Source organism: Erythrolamprus reginae, chromosome 5, assembly GCF_031021105.1.
Source record: "Erythrolamprus reginae isolate rEryReg1 chromosome 5, rEryReg1.hap1, whole genome shotgun sequence".
Taxonomy (NCBI): Eukaryota; Metazoa; Chordata; class Lepidosauria; order Squamata; family Dipsadidae; genus Erythrolamprus; species Erythrolamprus reginae.
This window is the reverse complement of record NC_091954.1, coordinates 42,238,726-42,265,960: the sequence shown is the minus strand read 5'-3', so window position 1 is coordinate 42,265,960 and position 27,235 is coordinate 42,238,726. Positions and strand designations below refer to the sequence as shown.

Genomic DNA, 27,235 nt, shown 5'->3' with positions numbered 1-27,235 from the left:
TTTATGAACAACATTTTGATCAGATTGGAGGCAATGTAGTTGTAAATTGTCTAATCCCAGTATTTCAAGTTTGGTACAAGTCTGGTATTTTGTTGCAAACAAGGAGTGAAGGACTCTACTTGTGAAATATTTCTGGACTCTCGCAATTACATTAATGTCTGATATGCTATGCAGGTTCCAGACAAGTGAGCTGTATTCCAGAATTGGTCTAACAAATGTTTTGTAAGCAGTATAATATTGCGCCGGACAGGGAATGAAACTCGAACACAAGAGCTGGATGAAAAATGGGTCACTTTATTGATTACAGTAATAGACCTGTAGAGGGTGCTAAATGGGGTGAAAAAACCCTGAACAAAACATACTTGGGCAACCAATGGGCGAACTCCTAGCTTGGTAAGGGTGAAGCGAGCTCCGCCTTCACCCAAATTGAAAGCCACGCCCAGCGTGTGGGAGGGTTCATCTCCATGACCCGGAACCGGAAGTGACGTAGATGAGCCCCAAGTGCTCCTCCCTCCCACCACTCTGTCCGTGGAGGAGGCGTGAGTTGTGAGACGAAGGAGCCCATCACCTTTTAACAGATGCCCAAGGGAGAACACACGGTTGCAACTGACACCCTTTCCACCCCGTTTTTGCCAATAGTGACCAGATAAAGAAAATTCAATCAACCTATTTACAACGATACACCCCCTAACCCAATAAAAAACCTCACACCTGACCAGGATGGAGAAGGCGAAAAAACAATCCGAAATAAAGCTTCCAGACTGCCAAAAATTCCTTCTTGGCCCCAAAGGGCGACCTCTGCCAGACACCCTGGATAGAGCGGAGGGTGGGTGGGTGACTGATCTGGAGGGCGAGCCGGGAGCAAAGGGGCGAGGGCAAGGGGTGCAGACCCTGAAATACCCCTCCCCTCGCTCCCGGCGGCCCTTGCAAGCCAACCACAGCTCGTGGTGGCTCAGACGCTTGGCACCCCGCCAATCAGCTGGGAGGCGGCGTCCTGCCCCTCCCAGCTGCGACGGACTTCCAGCCGGAGCGATTCTTCCCCCGGCCGGCCAGGCAAGCTGTTTTGCTGCCTAAAGCAGCGCGTGGGCGTGCCTGCGCTCTGCGCAGGCGCACCCAGCTGGGAGGCGGTGTTCTCGCCCCTCCCCGTCGGCGCAACTATCGACCGGGTGAAATCGCCCGGTCTCTTAATTGCGCCGGACAGGGAATGAAACTCGAACACAAGAGCTGGATGAAAAATGGGTCACTTTATTGATTACAGTAATAGACCTGTAGAGGGTGCTAAATGGGGTGAAAAAACCCTGAACAAAACATACTTGGGCAACCAATGGGCGAACTCCTAGCTTGGTAAGGGTGAAGCGAGCCCCGCCTTCACCCAAATTGAAAGCCACGCCCAGCGTGTGGGAGGGCTCACCTCCATGACCCGGAACCAGAAGTGACGTAGATGAGCCCCAAGTGCTCCTCCCTCCCACCACTCCGTCCGTGGAGGAGGCGTGAGTTGTGAGACGAAGGAGCCCATCACCTTTTAACAGATGCCCAAGGGAGAACACACGGTTGCAACTGACACCCTTTCCACCCCGTTTTTGCCACAGCTGGGGGTCAGATCTCTATCTTGGCCCCCAGCGCCCTCCCTAAGCCTGCACCAGCTCCAGCAGGCCCCTCTGTAGGTCTGTCAAGAAGATGTCGTTGCCAACATCTGTCAAGTGTACCCCATCTGGTCTGTAAAGATCGGGAATATGAATGCGAATGTCTGGGTGCCTAATTATAAATCCCCCTTAAGTCTGGTATTTTGTTGCAAACAAGGAGTGAAGGACTCTACTTGTGAAATATTTCTGGACTCTCGCAATTACATTAATGTCTGATATGCTATGCAGGTTCCAGACAAGTGAGCTGTATTCCAGAATTGGTCTAACAAATGTTTTGTAAGCAGTATAATATTGTCAGAGAAGAAGATATGTAAGATTAGATTAACAATGCTTTAGTGCCTTTTTGGCAATGTTGTTACAATGGGCTCTAGCACTTAGTCATTGGATATAAGTACTCCAAGGTATTTAACAGAGTGAGAGTCATTTACAAGTTCATTTCCTCTAAGTTTGTATTTTGTGAACAATGGTCATAAGTCACTTTTTTCATTGCTGTTGTAACTTTGAATGGTGACTAAATAAACCATTGTAACTTGAGGACTACCTGTACCACCATAAAATCATACACCCCATTCTTGATAGCCTACAAATTGATCCCTTGAATGCCTCTTAACATACATTTCTATGTTAAAACATCACAGATAGTGTATCCTTCCATCTGGTTTTGCATTATATCAGGCAAAGTACAACTTAATGCAAAAGGAGGGTAACATTTCACAATAGCAATAGCACTTTGACTCATATACTGCTTCACAGTGCTTTGCAGCCCTCTCTAAGTGGTTTACAGAATCAGCATATTGCTCCCCAAAATCTGGATCCTCATTTTACCAACTGAAAGATAAAAGATTGAGTCATCTGTGAGTTGGTGAGAATTGAACTTCTGACAATTGGCGGAATTATCATGCAATATTGCATTCTAAACCACCCCACCACCACGGCTCTAAGCAAGGTCTTATCAAGACCACAAAATGTCCACGTTTTCAACTCTGAGTCTATATAGGAAGTATAGTAGTACAAGATGATATAAAAATAAAATAATAAAACAAGGAGTTTATCAGCTAAAATCTATAGAATGCTTAGAGCTATGTTGCTGTGAGAAAACCAGATCTTTCTGGCTAGATTTATGGGTTGGCTCTGTATTGATTCACATGCTGTATCACCTCAGGCCACTGGCTCACTTTTCTTATCATCCTTGTTAATCACCTCTGGAATGTCTTCCCCCTTCCACTCATGGGCTTTACTGGCAAAATAATCTGCAAATCACAAATATTGCACAGAGCCCTGAAAATTATTTTTATCTTTCCTCACAACTGATTCCTTCTCTGCCTCTCACGTTAGATGCAATTGTTGTTTTCCTTTTCAAAATGAATTCCAGCTGCTCTCCTGAGAAGTGAAGGGAAAGGGGCTGCATGTTCCCAGAGTTTCATTAATAATTTGCTAGCTAAGAATTATAGGGAAGCATTTCTAGATCTGGATATACCAGTGAGACTATGGGAAAATGGTGGGAAAAACATGTTTCAACAGCTACAGTAATGCCAAAGGAAATGTTGATTTTGTTGTTACCTTGGTCTTGTTATGAAATAAATTCATACCACCATTATACCAAGGGACATATTGGTATTGATAATGGCCATAAACAAAGGAAAAGTAGGCATAGAAACATTGGTTTGAGGGTGGATCACTAGACAACCTACAATCTGTTGGGTCATCCTTTGAGAGGAAGTTAGTGCAGTGTGATGCAAACAGAATAACATTAGATTTTAAGCTGACCATATTATTCATTCGTTCATTCATTTGTTCATTTGTTCATTTGTTCATTCGTTCATTCGTTCATTCGTTCATTCGTTCATTCGTTCATTCGTTCATTCGTTCATTCATTCATTCAGACTAGCATGCTGCCCAATCCCGAAGGACTAAGGGCAGCTCACAACAATAAAACTCACAATAAAATTTTTAGCCCAATGCTGAATGATCTTGTGATCATCTAAGAAGAATATATATCATCAATAGAAAAATAATTGTAGAAGCCCATCAATAATAATGATTAACATCAATAATGAGTCAATATTTACTCGCGTAAACAGATAAACATGATTACCATGGCCATGCAGAAAGGCAGCAATTTCTGACTTCCTCTGGCTTCCCTATTGCCTTTGCTTGTGGGAAGCTGTCAGAGAATGTTGGAAATGCCGCTGGCGACTCACCGCTGGCGAGGGTTGCGGTGTGGGCCGGGGAAGGAGGCCGCCATGTTGGGGCGGAGCCTGCGGCCCCCACGTCATCCCCGGGGGCCGCAGCGCGTCGTTTGGGTGCATGGTCACCCAGTGAACCGGGCAGGAGGGAGGCAGCCCTATAAAAGGGGCTGCCTCGTGGCGTAGTGCCTCTTGCCCGCCGGTGCTGGACACCCGCCCACCCTCCCTCTGTTACAGGGTGCATATGATGGGTCGCCCTCGGTGGGGCCGAGTAGGAATTTTTTGCAGTCACAAGGAATTGGCCGAATTGTGGCTGTTTTTTTCGCCTACTCCACTCTGTGCGTGGGAGTGTGGTTAGGGGGTGGTCTAACCAACTAGCGCCCCCCCCTCAAGGTCACTGGGGGGGGGACGGCCGAAAAGGGGGCGGAAATGGGCGTAAGCAGCAACTGTGTGATCTCCTTTAGGGGCACCTCTACTGAGGTGAGGGGCGATCTCCTTCTCGGATTACAGGGCTCGACCGGCTTGGGTTCGGGGAGGGGGTCGCTCCTGTGGCTCGCTGCCTGTGGCGTATCAGAGACCAGTGGCGAGCCATCCCACACGCCGTGGGGGCGTGGCATTGGGCAGGGGGCAGGTGTAATTTTACCTGACCCTGCACCCGGGCAAGGAGCTTTCGCCCTAGAGTTGCTCAGTTGAGTTTGTTGGAAAGTTAACTCCGCCCCCATTTGATTTATGCACCTTTGCAGGTCACGTGGTTTAATTGGCTAAATAGTTAATTTGAATTTTGTTTAATAAAAGTGACCCTATTTATACCCACACCTTTGTGTCCGACTGTTACTCCGCCTGCGCCGCAATCATAATCTTATGCTTATGGAGACACTGAAGTTGTTGCAGTTTTGTAAATTAAAGTCATCTGGAGATTCTTGAAATTTCATTTCTGTGTGAATAATGGGCCCTGATTCATTTTATATACTAATGAAGTTAGCAGATTTGAAATAACTTGATTCGACAATTGTTGTGCCATGTTGCATGTTTCGACTATGTTAAGGGTACAAACAGACAATGAGAGTTTTAGTTGTATATAGAATATTACAAAGAGCTAAATCTATGTTGAAATATTTTTTTGAGATGAAACATTAGTTATAGCCGAGATTTGCTGCTTGGAGATATAAGCAATTATGTTAATGTTATTCTTATATGAGAAAGAATATGTAGGAAAATATTTATTTGACTGATTTCTTTCTCATATTAAAATCTACGTTTCCATATTTAATGATTGTCAGGCTTTCTAACTAAAGTACTCTTTTTACATCCCAGGTTTTACAGAACTTTTTAAACTTATAAAGTGAACATCTCTTATTGTATTTTTATAGTATAATATTTTGGAAAAAACGTTTTAGATTATGGCTCCATCATTGAGTCTAGAAATTTTTTATTGCTTGGATAATTCAGTTGATAAATTTACTTAAGTGCACAATTCCATAATGTGCGGAAATGCACCAGATTTTTCTGGATACTATGAATAATCTCTATCCATACTTGATCTGGAATTTTCCCTCCAGCTTGTTGTTTTACCACCAGTGTTCTATAGACAATGCAGAATAAAAGAGCTTGTAGTGAGCACTCAGGCCTGCAGACACTTCTTCCCTGGTGTGATTAATAGCATGCAAGCAACAACCGAAAGACGCTTCCAGTGTTTATTTATAAGTACATGGAGATGCTGCGGGAGTGCAGAGTGCTAACCTGCCACCTTGATGCTGTTCTTCATGCTGACAACACCCACTGAGCCTAAAAAGAGCTGACTCATCATGCAAGGACTTTCGGAACAGGAATCCTGCCACTGGCAAGCCACATGTTTATTTATTAGTTTGTTTGTTCAATTGATTTAAATCCCAACTTGCCTCCAAGAGCTCAAAAGCAACAAATACAGTATTCAAGTCTGCCTTCCAAATAACAGCCTGTGACATAGACTGAAAAATAGTGACTGGCCAAAAGTGACCCAGTGAGCATAGACAAGAATTCATTTGAATTTACACCTTCTCTGGTTTAATCCAATATCATAATCATATTGCATGTTTCCGTTCTTCAAGGAATGACCAAGTCATCTGATCAGATCTCCTGACCCTGCTGTGTTATTGTTTTTCCTCTGTATATATATATAAAATCAAGCAGGTTAGATTCCTTCAAAAGGCTAGAGTGTTCTTCAGAATATCACACAGCTCTGCTCCAATTAGTTATGAGCTTTTCAATTTTGATGGACATCAAATGATGAAAACTGTCAGAGCACCTGTTTCAAATGTGTTGACATTGTCAGAAATGACTGCTAGGTATCTACACTTCATTCAATCCCTCACCACCCCCTCCCAAAAAAAAAGTTAGAGCTGCCATTTATTTAGTCTGAATACTTGACCAACTCATCAGGGCCAACTTGCTATGTCCAACTAATTCATCATGGCCAAATTGCCATGGAGAATTCACCATGACCAACCTGCCATGGGACAAGAGCTGCACTAATATTGAAGAAATGGTAGAATAGAATCATTTAAGAAAGGATACCGAAGGAAGGACAAAATAAAACATAAATGACAAAAATTTAAATAGTTTTTTAACTATTTCAAATAATTAAATTGAATTGTTGAATTGTCCTGCACCTAGTTGCCCTGCAGCTAGCTGTCCTGTGGCAAATTGGCCATGGTGAGTTGTCCCATGGTGAGTTGGCCATGGTGAGTTGACTAGGGCAAATTGGCCATGATGAGATGGCTGTGGTGAATTGGCTGTGGTAAGTTGTTGTAGATCTTTATGTAGCAGTGATGGGCCCTACCCGGTACAGATGGGATCAGCGATAAGTTAGCACTTTTTTATAGTATTCTGTTGGCTGTCCTGGCTGTGCGCGCACCCAACATGTGTGCGTGTGCCTCAGCATGAGATTTCGCTTTTGCGCATGCACCAAAGCAAAACCTCACAGGAGAATACTTGCGCAGGTGAGATTCCAATAATTTTCAACCTCTTTTTGCTTCTGCACATGTGCAGAAGCAAAAAAAAAAAGGAGGAAAAATTGCCGAAATCGTGCTGGCCTCGGGACCCCGAAAAAGTAAGTGGAGCCCTTCACTGCTATGTAGCTATTAAAAGCAACGGTGAAGGAGAAAGCTTGAACATAAATCAATGATGAGAGAAGCAGAACATTCATGGAAGGTGAATAGGTTCATCCAAACTCCCAAATGCCAAATTATGGTCAGGTAGTTCATAGTTGGCGTTTTCTCTTAAAGCAGCATTTCTTAAACTTGTCAATTTTAAAAATACACTGACTTCAATTTCCAGAATTCCCCAGGAAATTGAAGTCCACACATGGTAAAGTTGCCAAGTTTGAAGAAGACTGTGCTAGAGCATGTTTCATGTGTTAAGTGTATATATAATTATATAATTAACTTCCAAACAAATATTTTGATTGGATATGGTAAGATAACAGTATTGTTTATTAGGTGTAATATTTTTTGCCAACAGTTTTAGTCCCATTTAAATGCCAAAGCTATTCGATCTAAATTATCTTAAGTAAGGGCTGGAGAATAGCAGTGTTATGTTGAGGGCTTTCCAATTTTGCATCTATAATGACAAGATTACCTATCAAAATATTATGAAAGGCAAGCATGAAATGAAATCTCATTATTATTATATTATACATCAAAAAAAAGATAATGAAAATACAATAGTTTTCAGCATCCTCAGACAGCATTCTCTGAAAGATTTATTTCGGTCAGAGTTAAGGGCAGTAAGTCATGCTTTATGAATGCCTATATATTGATATTTTTTTAGCTGAAAGGAAGACTGGCTGTAAAATACACTCTACACAAGGGATTGTCTCTATATTAGATTATTTGCTTCTCCCTCTTCCCCACCCACCCACACGCATTTAACTTTGCAGTGAAACATTTCATTTTTGAGAGCTGACTACTACTTTTTGGCCAATCGACTTCCTTGTTGTCTTAAAATACACTTTAATTTAACTGCACTACACTGTACAATTCAGTTGGAAATATTATGAAGAAGCAGTTTTGCAAAGGAAAAGAAACAAATAAATAAATTAAAATGCTGTATTTTGAAAATATAATTTGCATTCCATTCCTCTTATGAATGTGGGCAGGGATTACCATAATATCATCATCTTAGCCTTTAAAAAAAAAATCAGAATAGAGCTGAAAGGGACCTTAGAGGTCTTCTAGTCCAACCCCTCTGATCAAGCACAAGATTCTATACCATTGCAGACAAGTAGCTGTTCAGTCTCTTCTTAAAGGTCTCCAATGTTAGACCACCCAGAACTTCTGGGCACAAGTTGTTCCATCAGTTAATTATCTTCACTGTCAGGAAGTTTCTTCTTAATTTCAGGTTGCTTCACTCCTTGATTAGTTTCCATCCATTTTTTCATGTCTTGCCTTCTGGTGCTTTAGAAAATATCTTGATCCCCTCTTCCTTGTGGCAGCTCCTCAAATACCGGAATTCTGCTATCATGGTATTCCTAGTCTTTTTCTCTAGACTAGACAGACCCAGTTCCTGAAACTGTTCCTCATAACTTTTTTCCTCCAGGACTTTAACCATCTTAGCTGTTCTTCTCTGCACTTTTTCCAAAGACTCAACATCTTTTTTTGTAATGAACAAAACTGACCAAAACTAGAAGCAGTATTCCTGGTTTGGCCTTATTAAGGCTTTATAAAGTAGTACTAATATTTCACATTGTTTTGAATGTATGCCTATGTTTATACAATCAAGGATTATATTAGCTTTTTTGGCTGCAGAAGCACACTGTTGGCTTATATTTAAGTGATCGTCCACTGGGACTCCAAGGTCTCTCGCACTTACTCTTTCTGAGCCAGCTTTGCCTAATCTATACTTGTAAGCGATACTCAGCTCAAAAACAGTAATTGTTTTATTTCTTAAGTGTCCAAGTTTTCAACTATGGATCTCCAAGTTTCCTATCCAGCAACCCACATTCATGACTAATGAGTTTCATCAATATTTAGACCGCCCCAGAACTAGGGAAGGATAATTATTTCATAATTATCAAGTAGTCCTCTTTATACAGTCTACATGGGCTTATATTATTCATTTGTATGAAATAATTTAATTTTAATTTAATAATAAGATTTCTTCTTTTTGATAAATTGCACCACATTTTCTTTATTCGATCAACTATTATAAGCATATTAAACTGCTACATGTATACAATAATAAATAACAGTTTGGCTATTTGTTTTACAAAATTTTATTACCATGAGCTATTGCCATCATGCATATTAGGTATATTCTTGCTGCATTTATTGTAAATTGTTTAATTAGACAGCTTTCATTGAATTCTATATTTGATTTGCAATTTAAGATTTCTTTACAAGCTCAAATAATTAGCATTTTCTTCTAACTGTAGGAAATTGTTGTTATTTATTTAACTGCTGACAGCCACGGAAAAAATCACATAATTTTGTGTTTCTTTTTTTAGCATGTTATTGAACTGGAAAAGGAACATGTGTACGTTATAAACATTACTAACATACAGTAGATTGTTGTAGGCTGATCTCCACTCCAAAATTAATTAAAATACTAAAAGTAAATTAAAACAATTTTAATCATGATTACCAAATTGAAGCAACTGCTATAATGTGACCACTCTCAAGTCATCCTATATTATCTCATTTGGGGGGGGGGAGGTACTCCTACAAGGCACGAGTAAAGACCATCCAAAGCATAAAGTTCATCCCAACTGTCCACATGTTCAAACCAGATCTTTATGGAAAGCAGCAGTGATACAGGATGATTTTGGAGAATGAGGATCAGTTTAGTGTCAACAGCTGTTCCTCAAAAGAATGGTTACTGGTAAGTGCCATCCATTCGTAATTTAACTTTTCCACCATTATACTGTCAATCTTTTTTTTAAATAAAATGCCGATTCGTGTGAATTTGATTGGCAATGCCTGGCAAAAGGAAATGGTCAATCATTCCTCTATTTTAGCAAGGTAATCAAATGGATGCAGTATTGATGCTTTTGAATTTTGGTGTTTGAAAAACCACCTGAGAATACATTGTGCATTCATTCATTCATTCATTCATTCATTCATTCATTCATTCATTCATTCATTCAATTTACATACCACCCAACTTCCAAAGGACTCTGGATTCTTTACAACAAAGAAAAACATCTAAAAAGAACAATTTAAAAAGATAATTTAAAACCCATATTAAAACCATGTACTGTATATGTCTTGTGGCAGATCTAGATAATACCTTTTTTTATCAACAGCCCCAGGCCTGCCGAAAAAGCCAAGTCTTTACATCTTTTTGAAGGTCAGTAGGATGGGAACAGTAGGGATCTCAGGAAGTAGCTGAGAGAAGGCCCTCTCCTGCGACCCCACCAGCCGACACTGTTTAGCTAATGAGATCTGGAGAAAGCCAACTCTGTGGGTGCTTCCCTGTCGCTGGGAGCTGTGTGGTAGAAGGCAGTCCTGAAGATAGTCTGGCCCTAAGCCATGTAGGGCTTTATAGGTAATAACCAACACTTGATAAGAAAACACAAATGGATCCTATAACAAGTCAAGAATCAGATATTTTTTATTGAAGCATAAATGACAAGCTCCAATTATCATATTTTGAGGAAATGATGTGTAGATCTAGCTCCCTTGAGAAGTCCATAATTTTGGAAAATATAGAACGAAAGAAAAGAACACTCAATAAATGTTTCTTAGCCCTGGGGAAAATATTCAGGTATTTCTTTCATAGCTAAGAGTCATCCAAAAGAAACTTAGACCATAGAACAGTGGTGGTGAACCATTTTTAACTCAGGTGCCGAAAGGACATGCATGAGTGCTATCGCACATACGTGAGTGCCCACACCCATAATTCAATACATGGGGAGAGTGAAAACAGTTCCCCACCCTTGGAGACTCACTGCTGGGCTCAGTAGGCTCATGTTTCACCCTTCATCCTAGGCTCCAAAGGCTTCCCTGGAGCCAGGGGAGGTAAAAACACTCTCCCCCAATCCCTGGAGGCTCTCTGGAAGCCAAAAATGCCCTCCCAGAGCCTCTGTGTGGGCAAAAATCAGCTGGTTGGCACACACATGTATGTTTGAGCTGAGCTAGGGCAATGGCTCATGTGCCAGAAGATATAGTTCTGTGTGCCACCAGTGGTACACATGCCACAGATTCACCATCACTGACATAAAACAATAGAGTGAGAAGGGACCTGGAAAGTCTTTTAGTCAAACTTCATGCCCCTGCAGGAGACCCTATTCCACTTCAGGCAAATGGTTGTCTAGTTTATTTTTAAAGTCTCCAGTGATCAACAGGAATAGAGCTTGGAAGGAACTTTGGAGGTCTTCTAATACAGCCCCCTGTTAAAGCAGGAGACCCCATAGCATTTCAGACAAGTAAATGTCCAGTCCCTTTTAAAAAATGTCCATAATAAAGGCAAGCTGTTCCACTGGTTAATTCTCCTTGCTTTTAGGAAGTTCCTGCTTAATTCAAGGTTGCATTTCTCTTTGATTAGTTTCCATCCATTTAGGGGTGAAATTCAGAAGGTTCTAACAGGTTCTAGAGAATTAGTAGCAGAAATTTTGAGTAGTTCAGAGAACCAGCAAATATTACCCAGAGAAGGGTGGGATTGGAGATTTTGCAATAGCCTTCCCCAGCCATGCCCATCAAGCCATGTCCACAGAACCAGTAGGGGGAAATTTTGAATCCCCCTCCCCCTGCATCCATTGCTTCTTGTCCTGCCCTCTGGTGCTTTAGAAAATAAATTGACCCAATCCTCTTTGTGGAAGCCTTCAAAATTCTGGAATATTCATGCCCCCCCCCCCCAGTCCTTCTTTTCTCTAGACTATCCAAACCCAAATGCAAACAATGGAGCATGAACAACTTCTGAAGGGAAAGCCATTCTATTGGTTGATTGCTCTCACCATTAGGATATTTATCCTAAGTCGCTTTTCTCCTTGGTTACTTTCCAACCATTGTTTTCTTGTCTTGCTCCCTTATGCTTTGAAAAATAGTTTGACCCTCCACGTCTGTGTAGGATTTCTTCAAATATGTACTCAAATAAATACTTCTAAATGGGAGATTGATTATCCTTTGCTAATGTGCTAAAAAGTGCTGTGCTAAGAAATGCCCATCCATTAGACTTAGTCTAGTTGCAATTCTGGACCCTAAATCCACTAGATGATTTCCAAGGCATTCATTCCAGTTCTATACAACATCCATGACATATATTGTAGATTCCATTATGCCCCAGATAAACCAGGTGCTGTATTCCAGACACAGTTACATAATTCAGGTATTATCTTCTTTCACTTTTACTTATTTCAAAGTTCTATTGTGCATTCCACTTGACAGGATATCTATAAATAATGCAATTTTCTGCTGCATGATTGATAATGGATTTATTTTTCTGGTACTCCTAACATGCTATTTGATATCTTATCAACCTAAGGAAAACATTGCTGCCAAAACCTGACATTTTTATCCTTGCAAAGTCAAACCAAACTGGTTATCTCAATGGGATAGCTCTTTGCAATAATCTTCTGTTGATCTTAAGCAATTTTACAGAGAGTATATACTGTAACAGCTGTTTTAAAAAGTACATCATTGAAATGCTTCACTGTTTATATCTGAGGAAATTCTTCTCTCAAAAAATAAAGAAGTCAAAAGAGGTTTTTAAGATTATCTCTCTTATATTGATAAAACAAAGCAAAATCTACATGAATATCTATATTTTTAACATGTAATTTGTAATAATTTCATAGGCCATCTTTACAATTTAGCTGATTCACAACATTTTTGTTCATACACAGCTACAAAGTAAATTCTATGAATTTTAATGCAAGGCCCTATTGATAGCCCCAAACCCTCTACAGTTCAGTAAATTGGTGGTTTTGTTCTGTGGTAAATACCTGGAGCTGACACTATCCTTTGAAAACATCCTTTCTAGGTGAAAAGAACTTTGATGATTATTCATGGAATTGTTTATAAGACATGATCAAGCATTACATCTCAAACTATAAATTGGAAGAGCCAAATGGGAATTTGCTAGTTTACCATTATTTTTCTCTCGAGAATCTTTTTTAGCCAATAAGCTCTCCATGATTTCTGTCTCGCATCAAACATCAAAGGCTCCACTTCATACAAATCTCCACTTCATATAAATCGCACCCTCACAGAATGAATGCTAATGCAGCATCTTTTCTCTGCTTTCAATTCATTTCTGGTGACTTTCACTTTCAAAGTAATTCCACAGAATTGCTCTCTGGCATTTAAGGCTTGCCAGCATTGCTTCCTACCGTCTCCCCACCCCACCCTACCTGCATCTCTTCAGTTCTTGTAGGATTTCCACAAAATAGATTTGCCATTCTATCAATGGTTCATTTATGCACCAAATGGCCCGACCACCCTTTCCCAGTTGATAAATTCATTTTTTTAAAAAAAAATTCTGATCAGAACCTTTAACCATTTCTTTATGATATATGATCATACATCAGAGTAATATACATGCTGCACAGAATATGATGTACATATGGAAATGCATGACTAGGTCCCCCCCCCCCCTAACTACTTGTATAAGGATTTTTATATATATATTATGCAATGAGAATTAAAGCTTTGAATTTATTTTATCTTTTGGATCCTCTCACTACTATCGGCCAAAATACATTTGCCACATGGCCCAATACAAATGGGGTTTTACTATGTCGTAAGCATTTTTTTTAATGTTTTATTTTTGTTTTTATTACATAAAGAAATACATCTATTTACAGATCATTGCCCATTTTTGGTATACATTCTTAATAGTTTTTAATTTTATAGCACATAGGTAGAAAGCTTTTTTAAAAGAGTAAGTTGAAGTTTGGCATCTGTGGGAACCATTCTTAAAACAATTAGCCACTTTTCATTCCTACAGCCCTGAAATATTATATTGATTAACAAGCAAAAACTCATACCTTGGAAAGGTGATGTCAAAACTGGGATTTTTATTGGTGACAAAGTCAGCACATGACATGGTTGGATACTTGATGGTGGCCCCTGAGGGGGCTCAGCGTCTATGGACAGCATGGCTGCTGCAAAGGCAATGGTCTGGTTGCCTCTTGTTTGTTTAAGGGAGCCAGCTGAGAAAGAAAAAAACAATTATGAATCAGATTACAGTATGTTCACTGCACATTTGAATTCTTCAACATTCATATAAAATCTACCTTTTCGTAGATTTTCATGGGTACAGGTATGAAGGTCTTGGCATATTCAGGTTTCTTCCCATGTAGGTTTCAGAGATTTCTGGTGACGAGGTTCCACTTGTAGTGATGGGCGAACCCTACGGTGTTGGGGTTCGGCAAGTTTGGAGGAGGCAAAATTCAGCCGAACCCGAACCGAACCCAAACCCAAACCGGAACCCAAACCCGAATGGGGAATCCCACCAAGAGATTCCGGGGGCGGAGCTTTGATGTCACGTATACCGGCAGGTTGCTAAGGACACCAAGGTGATCACTTCCTGAATTCCATGGAATCCAGGAAGTGATCACCTTGGTGTCCTTAGCAACCTGCCGGTGACGTCAAGGCTCCGCCCCTGGAATCTCTTCATGGGAGGGATTCCCCAGCTCCTTCAAAGGGATGTCTTCACGTAAAAATAAACATGTTTATTTTTACATGAAAGGACCGCCCTTTGCTTGCAGCGCCGCTGCGGCATCCTTTTTCGTAAAAATAACAATGTTTATTTTTACGTGAAGACCTCCCTTTGAAGGAGCTGGGGAATCCCTCCCACGAAGAGAGTCTAGGGGCGGAGCTTTGACATCACTAGCAGGTTGCTAAGGATGCCAAGATGATCACTTCCTGGATTCCATGGAACCCAGGAAGTGATCACCTTGGCGTCCTTAGCAACCTGCCAGTGACGTCAACGCTCTGAATGCTGAATGCGACCCCAAACTTTGCCCGAAATTTTAAAAAAAATTGGGTTCGTGTTCGGCATACCGAACACCGCAAAATTCAATATGGATCCGAATTGTGCGAGTTTGGTTCGCCCATCACTACCCACTCGTCATCTTCAGGCTGGTGCTTTTGTCCTTTTTTGCCCTAGCACAAGGTCAAAAGCACCAAGCTGAAGATGACGAGTGGGGCTTCATTGAAACATCGCCAGGAATCTCTGAAACTTACATGGGAAGAAACCCGAATACCCTGGCTTATAGAACAAAACAACAATGAATCAGATATGAAAGTTAAAAATTACTGCAGGCTAATCAATACAATATAATTTTGATTTAAAGCAGTACAGGTTAAAATTCTTGCTCAACATGGGATGTAATGCATTTTTTAAAAAAAATCAGGCACTGTATAAATCACTGGGGAAAAGAATAATACACTTCTTTCAGAAACCTGCTTTCAAAGGCAGAATTAGTGTTAGGAATTGAAATGCTGTATCATAATAGGGCTACCATATATAATTTAGTGATATAACTGTCCCCATAGTTACCATTTCAGCTATTACTGTTTCAAATTATGCACATGTTTGGTGTGAAATACCTTTAGTAGTGGGTGGGCTTAATTCCATGAAAGTACTTATATTAAGAAGAAGGAGGAAGAGTGAAGTTTTAGAGGAAGCCCAGAGTAATGAAACGAAGGATGAGATCTAAGTTTGTTTGTTTATTTACTTATTTACTTATTTACTTATTTACTTATTTACTTATTTACTTATTTACTTATTTACTTATTTACTTATTTACTTATTTACTTATTTACTTATTTACTTATTTACTTATTTACTTATTTACTTATTTACTTATTTACTTATTTACTTATTTACTTATTTACTTATTTACTTATTTACTTATTTACTTATTTTATTTACTTATTTTATTTACTTATTTTATTTACTTATTTTATTTACTTATCTTATTTACTTATTTACTTATTTACTTATTTACTTATTTACTTATTTACTTATTTACTTATTTACTTATTTACTTATTTACTTATTTACTTATTTACTTATTTACTTATTTACTTATTTACTTAATTATTTGTTTAGTGTGCCGCCCCACTCCACTGACTCGGGGGGGGGGGGGGGGTGTCACAGCAATAGCAAAAAACAATGTAAAATATAAATCTAGTTCTCAACTTCAGCAACATTAAGATGTTGGACTTCAAATCCCAGAATTTGGGAGATCTTGGGAATCCTGGGAATTGAGATACATCCATCTTCACATTGATGAAATTAGGAAACACTGAACTAGATGGAAAATTTTGCAGTTTAGATTGCAAGAAAACTGTCTTTGATTCCTTTAGCAACCTGGTCAGGCAAAGAGAGAGAAAAGCTAGAAAGAAGAGGACTGGATCAGCAAAAACAAAGAGACAAAATGGAGCAAAGGAGGGAGAGAAGGTAGACATTATCTAAAAGAAAGCAAGATAAATTGGTAGAAATAGGATGGTGGAGGGAAAATGGGTTGTATCACCAGGTGTCAGCTGTAAAAAATGGCTGGAAAAAAAGCAGCTCTTTTATTAAACTTGTTTTTCATCTTAACTGATAGCCCTAAGAATGTGTGGAAGAAAGAGAAAAGGCACAATAAAAAGAAGAAGAAATGTTGATGGACAAAGGACATTGTTAAACCCGCCAGCACTTAAATCTCTAAACCAAAATTATTCTTGGCTCCATTTGTTACGAAATGAATAGTTTTATTAGAAGTCAAGTGCATTGCAGTACCGCATAGTGATTGCATGAGAATTGTATGCCAAAATCCCTAAATTCAACTTTCTCTTCTTTAACTGCCCCCATTGCTGACCCTCTGTGACAAATCAGGTTCAAGCAAAAATGTTTCCAAAATGGTCACTTCATGCATAGATTGGTATGCTGCTGCCTTCTTCTCCCAGCTGGGTAACCTTGAAGCAGCATCTCCGGGAGATATAGCAGTTACTTCCACTTTCCCCCAAACATTCTTTCATTTCTATCCGCCCCTCCCAGAGTTCATGGTAGACTGTCATCACATGGCAGAAAAGCATACAAACAAGCATGAAGTGGCAGCTGAGGGACACATTGACTAAGATGGGATGTTCTTTTCACCCTGCTGTTCTGTTCGGGTCGTATGTGACCCGAAGCCAAGTTTGAGTCACTGTAAAAAAATTTCCCTGCATATCTGAAACTTGAAATTTCATGACTTTTCATCATTTCAGGGGTTCTCTCTATGATAATTTTTTTTGGGGGGTGGGGGGGTTTCTTTCTTGCTGAAAAACAAAAAGTCACACTTGTTATGTTCCCGGGTCACCCTGACCCGGACCGAAAACTCTTCATTTGAAGTGCTTATGTTTGGTCAATTTGAAAACTTTTTTCACTTGGAAAATAGTCTGAACATTTCTGCACACAATGATGTGAAAATTGAACTGAAAAAAATTATGCATATTGCTTTAATTTGGTTATAAAAGGCAGACCCCCCCCGTTTTTCTGAATTTTTTTCAATTTATAGATAGTTTAGCTTGCAAAATGTGTTCAATTTTACTAAAGTTGGTGTGGGATTGGTAGTTTGAACATTTATGAATACAAGAAAAATATAAATGAACTGAAAGAAATATTTCTTATTGGTTGTTTACAATCATAAATAAGCCCCCCCCCCTTGGCTGCTTGCAAACATTTTCATTTTATATTTACGCAGGCTTCAAATCTGAAATATTTTTAATATCTTATGCATTCATTTTCTCATTTTAACATGGCTGATCATCATAAAAATATTTGTGGGGGTGGGGAAAAAAATTTCTGGGCAAAAAAAAAAATCACGTTGACTCTGTTTTAGGTCATATAGACCCGGACCAAAATGATTTTTTTTAGGTACTTGAATTTGGTCTTTTTGAAAACTTTTTCCACTGGAAAACTAGTTTGAACATTTATGAACATAATGATATGAAAATTGAACTGAAAAAATTGAGGCTTATATTTTTATTTTGATCAAAAAGCCTCTACCCCATGCTTTCTGAATTGTCAATTTATATTTTTTTAGGCTACAAATCTCTAAGGAATATTCCCCCAAAAGTTTTGATATACTAAATTGAACAATCCTAAACATAAGAAAAATAGAAATGAACTGAAAAAAAAGTTTCTTATTGGTTTATTTTTGAATATAAGACCATATCGTCTTATACTCGAGTATAAGCCTACTCCAGTATAAGCCTATTTGAGTATAAGCATGGGGGCTCATTTATGAGCAAAATAAACCAATAAGGATCATTTTTTTCAGTTCAATTTTCATATAATTATGTTCAGAAATGTTCAAGCTACCAATCCCACACCAACTTTAGTAAAATAGAATGCATTTTGCAGGCAAAATTATCAATAAACCTAAAAAAAATTCACAAAAACGGGGGGGGAGGCACATTTATGTGCAAAATAAACCAATAAGGATTAATTTTGTCAGTTCAATTTTCATTCCATTGTGTGCAGAAATGTTCAAACTTGTTTCCAGGTGAAAAAAGCTTTCAAAAAGACCAAATATAAGTACCTAAAATGATCAATTTGCAGTCCGGGTCAAATAGAGAACATAAGATTAGGGAGTTTTTTCGAACAGAACAGCAGGGTTAAGAGAAATAATATTGTTATGTCATTCTATCCAAATCCAACACAATTGTAAGAAATTGTTCTGTCTGGGTGCCCCCAGACTTCAACACCAACTGGAAAAAGCAGCCAGACACGCTGGTAAAATCAAAAGCACTTTATAGTTTGAAAAATAAACACAGAGAAAAACCTGTTCTTCCCAACAGGCAGGCTATGAGACTTCACAGCAGAGTCCTGATGGCCAGACAATACAGCAGACTTCTTGCTGGCACACCCACCACTGTAGAGAATAAGACCCACACCTTTTCCCCCCAAGGTTTTAGTATTCAAAGTCACAAACCAGAATTCCAAGACGCCAAAGATCACAGCCAGGTCCCAGGACTCCCAAAGATAATACTCCACAAGCCAGGAAGGGTGGGTCTGCCTTTTCAGCCTTTCCAGAGAGCACCACACCCAAACCCAGCTGTTGCCTCTTTAGTGCTGAAAGTACTTGGCTAATTGTCCCCTTCGTTGTGTTGCTCTTCTCTGCCGGAGATCGATTATTGCTTGTGCATTTTCATCTAAGGAATCCAGGCTGCTTGCTGGGGAGAGCTCCCTCTCGGGGGACTCTGGCTGTCCTCCCTCTCCCTCAGCCTGAGATTCCTCCTCACCGTCTGCCTGAACCTCCTGTTCCTCATCCTCCCCCTCTGAGCAGGAAGCCGGCAGAGGATCAGCCGTTCCCTGAGGGGCCTCAGGGAATCAGAACAGAAATGAATAAATGTAAATGTATATTATTTCAGTGAACCAGGGACTGAATGAAAGCAGAGAGTCTAGTCTATTTTTCCATGCAAATGTAGGTGATTTCTATGCAACAGAACCTATCCCAACCTGTTACCCTCCAAGTTAATGGAATGTATAGTTACAAACTGAATCAACCAATGCCAGTTCAGAAGTATGGGAGTTGTAATAGATCTGGTGGTACCAAATCAAGGAAGCCAGCAGATATACATTTGGTTCCAAAATGAAAAAGGAAAGGATATTATTGCAATATATCTTCTTCCAAAGAACAAAACTGAATTCAATAATTGATAAGGTAGAAATACTACTTCCTTAGTAGGAGGAAATTATCTCCAATGCTTTCTGTTCATAATATTTACTTTCTGGGAGGATAGGGGATACTGGGAGGATATGCTTGATCATAGCTCAAAAACAGGAAAAGAAAAAAAATCAGGAAAGTTAATTTGATAAATGCCTGCTGTTCCCATCACTATGCTGGGTAATGTATGAAACAAATTTAAATAAATCATTAGCTTATTATATTATTCAGCAAATTTATTTAATTGACAAAGAAGTCCTTCAGACATTAAGGCAACAAGTAAGTCAGACTTGTTGGAGATGATTCATGATTTTAGATATTTCATAACAGACGCATGTTTTAAGATTCCTTTTGAAGATCAGCAGAATTCTAAACCTCTTTCTTGTTCTATTTCACTTATGATCACAATAACATTTATGGCTCCTTAATTAATGGAAGTTAAAGACTGGATACGTCAATTGACTTTCTTGTCATTATAGTATATGAACGTGTAAATGCCACTAATTATATCTATTAAAATTGTGTTAAAAACAGGAAACAAAAAAGCAATAATGTCAATAAAAGACTTGCAATATTCCTACCCTGTGTGTGTTTGTGTGTTTTCTTTTTGTGTGTGTTTTTTCTTTACTGCTAAACCTTTCTCCACAATTGTGCTCTTGGGAGTAAAATCAATAGTTAGCTTATAGTTGCAATAAAAGTAAGTATATCTTAATCAAAATCAAGAGCATTGATTATCAATACTGTAGCTGATCTCATTGCTCAGACATATTTAAGCAGCTGACCTTTTCATAGAGAATGATTCTTAATTGTTAGAAGTACATTTTAATTAATGGAAAATAATGATTTTAAATGTATTTTAAATGAATGAATCCTGTAAGGCTACCCTGGTGTGGTTGATTTGTCAACCTTGCATGCCCAAATGCAACCTTGCATAAACCTTTGCACCCAAATGCTATGTAAGTTTTGAAAGTTGCAACATGATGCATCTGGAGGGCAAAGGATTAGAAAAAAAGCTATTCTAGATCATATGGACTTGTACATTGCAAAGATCAGGCAGGATGCTCCACTAACCTTTTATGGAGACTACACTGTTTTTTGTCAGTGGCGGAAATCCAGCAGGTTGTGACAGGTTGGAGAACTGGTAGTGGAACTTTTGAATAGTTCAGAGAACTGGCAAATACCATCTGCAACTGGACCCAGAGTGTATGGGACTAGAGAATTTGCAATATCCTTCCCCCAGAACTGGGGAGGGAATTGGCATTTTGCATATCCTTCCCCTGCCATGCCACCAAGCTACACAATGCCCATCAAGCCATACCCACAGAACCTGTAGTAAAAAAATGGATTTCACCCCTGGGTGGAAAATAGTTTCACCCAGTGGTGAAATTGGGCAGAACAAAACTGTTTTCAGTTTTCACTTCAACTACAAGTTTTCAAAACTATTTTCTATGTTGACAGAATCAGAAAACCTTGGGTGGGTGAGTGGGAGGGAGGAGAGAGGAAGAGAAAGAGAGAGAGAGAGAGAGAGAGAATCTGGAATTTTTAAGTCCATACTTATGCATGTATATATGTATGTATTGCAAGAGAAAAGTATATCTCACAAAATGGAATTAAAATAAAAAAGAGGCATTCTGTGTACCTGGAATTGTATAAAAATAAAGCTGGGCTATCAATCTAATAGCTAATGAAAAGAATAAATAAATATATAACATATAAGAGTCTGCGGAGAGGGGCGGCATACAAATCTAAATAATAAATAAATAAATAAAATCTATTATATAATCCTTAAATAATTATGTTGAGAAGAAAGTGCCATTGAAAAAAATCTCATTTTTTTTTCTGAATGAATTTTCTTTTGCTGACAATTTGATCAATGACCTGGTTGGATGTATTCTGACATTAATGGTAACCAGGATTATACATATGATTGTTCTGCAGCAAAGAGCATTGCTGTGTCATTCTTAATTGTTGCTCTTGCTGTTGTTTAATGTCATGCAGATATTGATTGCTTTTGCTCAATCACTCCAGTTCATCTGCTGTCTGACAAACATTTCAAAGGCTCCCATGAATGTCAAGAAACAGAGAAGTCTAAAAAAACATCAGTAAATGGTACAGAAAATCTTTATGTTGGAAGCAATCAGCCTCTCCCCAAACACAGCCTATAAAAAATTCATTATTATAGACATAAAAGAAGAAAGAGATGTACAGAATGAAATACATCTGCAATGTAATTAAATATATTGTTTCAAAAAATCTAAGTATATACAGAAAACACTTAAAAACTAGGTGTCAGACACACTTCTATTCAAAGTCCGAGAAAGAAAAACCTCAATTCCATGTTGTTAGAGATTACTTTTACTAGACGAGTTTCAAGTTTCAAGTTTTATTGGATTTATATGCCGCCCCTCTCCGAAAACAAGAACTGATAGCGATAAAAGGAAGGCAAGTTCTGAGGCAAAAGGCACATAATTGCATATAAAAAGAATCCCCAAACCCCTTCCTCATCACCCCCATGGCCAAACCATGTCCCAACATGTCAGGTGGGTGTGCCAGCCAGTGGGGCTTTCACAACTGGTCCATTGAAGCCGTTGATCTTGAGCAGGCTATACACATGTCTATGTAGCATAGCAGTGCGTGATGAGAACTTTCCTCCCTAACCTCCTACTCAAACACAAGTAGAGTCATCTCCAGCACATTCCCCTTTCCCCACCCAAATACCTAATTATCCCTTCCCTCCCCCCATTACTATGGTAGCCGAAGCAAGCAGGCAGTGTGACAATTAGCATAAAGTGAATTTAATGTGGTCTTGAGTCTTCTCCTACTCTTCCCATGATCACAGACTTTTATTTCTTTATTTTCTTTATTTGTTTTGTCAAGTACATATTGGTGGTGTGCAAAGATATGATAATATTCATATACATGATACTAGTAAAAAAGAAACATTAGGACAGGGGATAGAAGGCATGCTGGTGCACTTATGCATGCCCCTTACAGACCTCTTAGGAATCAGGAGAGGTCAACAGTGGATAGCCTAAGGGTAAAGTTTTGGGGGTTAGGTGATGATACTACAGAGTATGGTAGTGATTTCCATGCATCAACTATTCAGTTTCTAAAGTCATATTTCCTGCAGTCGGGTTTGGAGCGGTTTACATTAAGTTTCCTTTGTTTTTCTGTGTATCCTGTATGGACCCCATCTCTCTGGATGGATGAGATAGGCACTCTAAAACAAAACACATTTACACTACTTGTTGACCCAAAATTGCAAATCTCAGTCAATTTCACAGTTGCCTTGGTGTCATCTGTGGCATGGCTTTGATTTCACTATATACCTGTATATCCTAATGAGGAAAGCTCTACATATTGACCTAAGGCAGATTGACCATGATCCACACAGTTTTACCAGTTACTATCACTTCCCATTTCCAACCCAGAAATATATGCAATATATCCTTCGTTGTTCAGTCACTATGTTCTGTCCAACTCTTTCTTATCCAATGGACCACAGCATACCCAGGCCTTCCTCTTCTCCACGAACTGCTCGTGTCTTGCCCAAACTCATGTCTGCTGTAACTATATTATCTAGCCATATCATCCTCTGTTGTCCCTTTCCCCTTTTGCTTTCAATCGTTCTCAATATCAGGATATTTTCCAGGGACTCCTCTCTTCCCACTTGATGGTCAAGGTATTTGAGCTTTAGCATCAGTATCTGTCCTCCCAAAGAAGTCAGGGTTGATTTCCTTTAGAATTAACTGATTTGATCTCCTTGAAGTCCAAGGGACTCTCAAGAGTCTCATCCAATAATACAGTTTAAAAGCATAAATTCTTCACACTCAGCTTTCTTTTTTTATCCTATTTCAATTGATCAAATCAAAGAATAAATATCAAGCATATTGTGACTAAACGTTTTCCAGTATTATTTGTTCCCTACCAGCCCCTTCAGATCTTCCACCTTCTTATTCACTGCCTCTGTAATTAGGCCTATCTATCCTTTTTTCTTCCATGTTTCCCAGGATTATGGACTTTGAAATAGAACAAAGATTTTATATAATGTGATAATTTGACCGTGATCATCTGTCACTTGAATGAAAACTCTAGATTAATTTATTTTTATTAATTCAAAGTGTTGGTTATGACCTATAAAGCCCTACATGGCATCGGACCAGATTACTTGCGGGACCGCTTCCTGCCGCATGAGCCCCAGCATCTTGTAGGTCCCACAGAGTCGGCCTTCTCCAGGTCCCATCAACTAGACAATGTCTCTTGGTGGGGCCTAGGGGAAGAATCTTCTCTGTGAGGCTCCAGCCCTCTGGAATCAGCTCCCCCCATAGATTCACACTACCCTCACTCTCCTTGCCTTCCGCAAAAGTCTCAAGACTCATTTATGTTGCCAGGCTTGGGAGCATTAGACTTAGCCTCTTGGCTGACGAATGTATGTATGTCTGTTGTGTGAACAGTAATGATTGATGTTTAATATTATAGGGGGTTTTAGACTAATTAGGATGTTCTCAATGTTTTTTTTAAATATACTGTAAGCCACCCTGAGTCCTCAGAGAGGGATGGCATATAAATCCAATTAATTAATTAATTTTATGATCCAGTGTTTGGTTTTTTAGCTATCCCTGTTATTCATAGAATACCTTCCCCAACATAGAGTTCAAAAGTGTCTATGCTCTTTCTTGCCTTCTACAATTTCTTCAAAACACAAGTTTTGCTTCCATAGAATATCACAGAGAATTCATTGTCATGCAGTTCTAATCTTCAAAATTCTAGACACATCATGACATCCAAATAGTTTTTCCAAGGCTTTCATTGCTCATCTAATCAGACATATTTCTTGATTAAGGTTCCTTTACTATTGATAGTCAATCCTAAAAAGCAGATGCTACCTGCCATCTCAGAAACTTCATTGTCAGTTCTAAAGTCTGTCATTGTACCTATCATCACTGCTTTTATCATCTTTATATTTAATCTTAGTCCCATGTTTTCTCTGTTCTATTTTCATTAGTAGAGCTTGCAGTTCATTTGCATTTACAGCAGAGTACTGTCATCCAGAAAGCACAAATTATTGATGTTTCATCCCAAAGTATGAAAACCATGCTTACCTGCTCCTTTGACAGACGTTCAGTATATACGAGGTCTGTTAGAAAAGTATTCAATCTTATTTTTTTGTGTGTGAAAACCCGATGGATTTGAATCAAGTGCGCTTGCATGAACTGACCTTGAACCTTCATGTGCATGTGTGTATTCCCCCCCATCAATAGTGTCTGTTGCTGGCAAGCAGCATTTCAGTGAGGTAATATGTAGTGCTCTTGTCTGTTTTTCATTGCATGGAAAATGACAGAATGACTGGAGCAGTGCTACTGGATCAAATTTTGTCAGAAACTGAGTGACAGCCAGGTGGAAACCATTTGGAAGATTCAGACGGTTTTTGGTGACAATGCTATGGGCATCACTCAGCTTAAGGAGTGGTACAACCAGTTTAAAGATGGCCTCACATTGGTGGAGAGTGAACCACACTCCAGTCGGCCATCAACATGCTGAAATGACCAGGTCATTGCCAAAATGAATGTTGTGGTGATGCGGGACCGTTGGGTGACTATCCAAGAAATAGCAGAAGAGTTGGGCATCAGCACTTTTTTTAGCACATTCCATTATGACCAAAGAATCGGCCATGAAGAGAGTGGTGGTGAAATTCATGCCAAAGCTGCTGACAGCAGAGCAAAAGCAATGTTATGTTGAAGTCTCATAGGATATGGTGGACTCCACAAACAATTACCCCAACTTCATGAGCACCATAATCACTGGTGACGAGTCCTGGGTGTACAGGTACAACCCAGAAACCAAATCCCAGTCATCAGAGTAGAAGCATTCCACATCACCAAGACCAAAGAAGGCCCGCCAAGTGCGCAACAATGTCAAATTGATTCTGACTGTTTTCTTTGACTTCCACAGTGTGGTACACCATGAGTGTGCACCACAGAGTCAAACAATCACCAAAGAGTATTACAGGGATGTCCTCCATCGCCTATGTGATGTTGTGTGGCACAAGAGACCAGAATTGTGGTCAACGGGAAATTGGTACCTCCATTACAACAATGCTCCAGCATATTCCTCGCACTTGGTTCAGATTTTTTTGGCAAAAGAACAGACTCCTGTGGTTCAACAGTTTCCTTACTCTCCTGATATGGCCCCATGCAAGTTCTGGCTGTTCCCCAAACTCAAGATGCCATTGAAAGGAACACAATTTTAGATTCTGAACTGAACTGAATCCAAATTCAAATCCAAATTCACTTCAGCTTCAACTTCTGTTTTATCAAGTAAATTCACTTCTTCTATATTCTTTATTAAATCCATATTTTTTTAAGGTTAAACAATTGTGTAATTTCTGAGTACACTGTTCCCATTGTTTCCAAACTACCCTATTTTTTTCTACAGTGAAATAATATTGCTCCATTGAATATTAATGGGTGTCTTCTCCTTTAAATAATCTTTGATTCTCTCTTGTTCCATCTATTCCACCTTCAAAATTCCCACTTAGCATATATTTATTTTTCAATCAGTAAAAAATTCACATGAGAAGATTTCTTTTAAAATATTATGTTATGTTACGTTATGTTACGTTACGTTAGGTTACATTATGTTATGTTATATTGTTAGGTTAGGTTAGGTTAGCTTAGCTTAGCTTAGGTTACATTATTATATTATATTATTATATTGTGTCTGTGTTATTTTATTTTATTTTAAATTTGCTTCAAGAAGTTCATCTAGCCACTTAATTTTCTAAAATCAACATTCTTATTCCCATTTTGGTCTTTTCCAAAAGTTATAGTTCTTCTATTTAATCTTTAAACTTATAGAAAACTTTTTTCATCTAAACTCTCCTGACATCATGAACACCGTTCCCGTAAGCTGCGTGCGTGAGCACGCGCGCACCCCATATACCCCCCCCGCGCACCCTTTTCCACAGGCGCGCAATCCCCATACCACTGCCAGCCCATGGGCAGGGGCGGGGAGGCGCCCGCAGTAGAAGGCACTGCCCACCGCCCGCCCGATCCGCCCGATCCGCCCCCTCTCCTCCTCTTCCGCCGAACTGCCTGCTTGAGCCTCCCGTAGCTCCACCCCGCTTCGCCCTGCCTGTCATCCTCCGTTGTGTTTTCGGGGGGGAGCAGCAGGAAAGCCCTGTGCCGGCCAGGAAAGCCGGCTTTCCAAGAAAGCAGCGCACCTTTTAAACACCCTGCTTTCCTGCATCTCTTTCCAGGGGGGGGGGGGGGTGGCCTCCTCCCTTCCCCCTGCCCAGGAAAGAGTTGCAAGAAAGCAGCGCATTTGAAAAGCGCGCTGCTTTCTTGGAAAGCCAGCTTTCCTGGCTGGCACAGGGCTTTCCCGCTGCTCCCCCCCAAAAACACAATGGAGGTCCAGGATGACAAGCGAAGCCGAGTGGAGCAATGGGAGGCTCAAGCTAGTGGCAGCAGACCTCCATTGTGTTTTTGGCTGGGGGGGGGTAGGAGGACCTTCCTGGCTTTCCAGGGCAGCTGGCTTGAGCCTTGTGCCGGTCAGCAAAGCCAGCTGCACACCTGAGACGTGGAGAGAAAGAAGGGAAAGAGAGGGAGGGAAAGAGGAGAGGACAGAAGGAGGGAGGGAAGGAAGGGAGAGAAAAGTGAACGAGAGAGAGAGAGAAAGGGAGGAAGAGAGGAAGGAAGGTAGAGATAAATATAAAGGGAGAGAGGGAGAAAGAGAGGGAGGGGAAGAGGGGAAGGAAGGAAAAGAGAGAGACAAAGAGAAAAAAGTGGAAG

At 39.7% G+C, this 27,235-nt stretch overlaps 1 protein-coding gene across 1 annotated transcript in view; it reads right to left on the bottom strand.

Moving 5' to 3' along the window:
* The window catches only part of TCERG1L (transcription elongation regulator 1 like), a 247,800-nt gene that overhangs the window by 198,283 nt on the left and 22,282 nt on the right, over window positions 1-27,235 (bottom strand). The window contains exon 4 of the mRNA XM_070754209.1: window positions 13,791-13,955. Within this exon, the coding sequence (XP_070610310.1) occupies window positions 13,791-13,955 (165 nt within the window). The remainder of the gene's footprint in view (window positions 1-13,790; window positions 13,956-27,235) is intronic.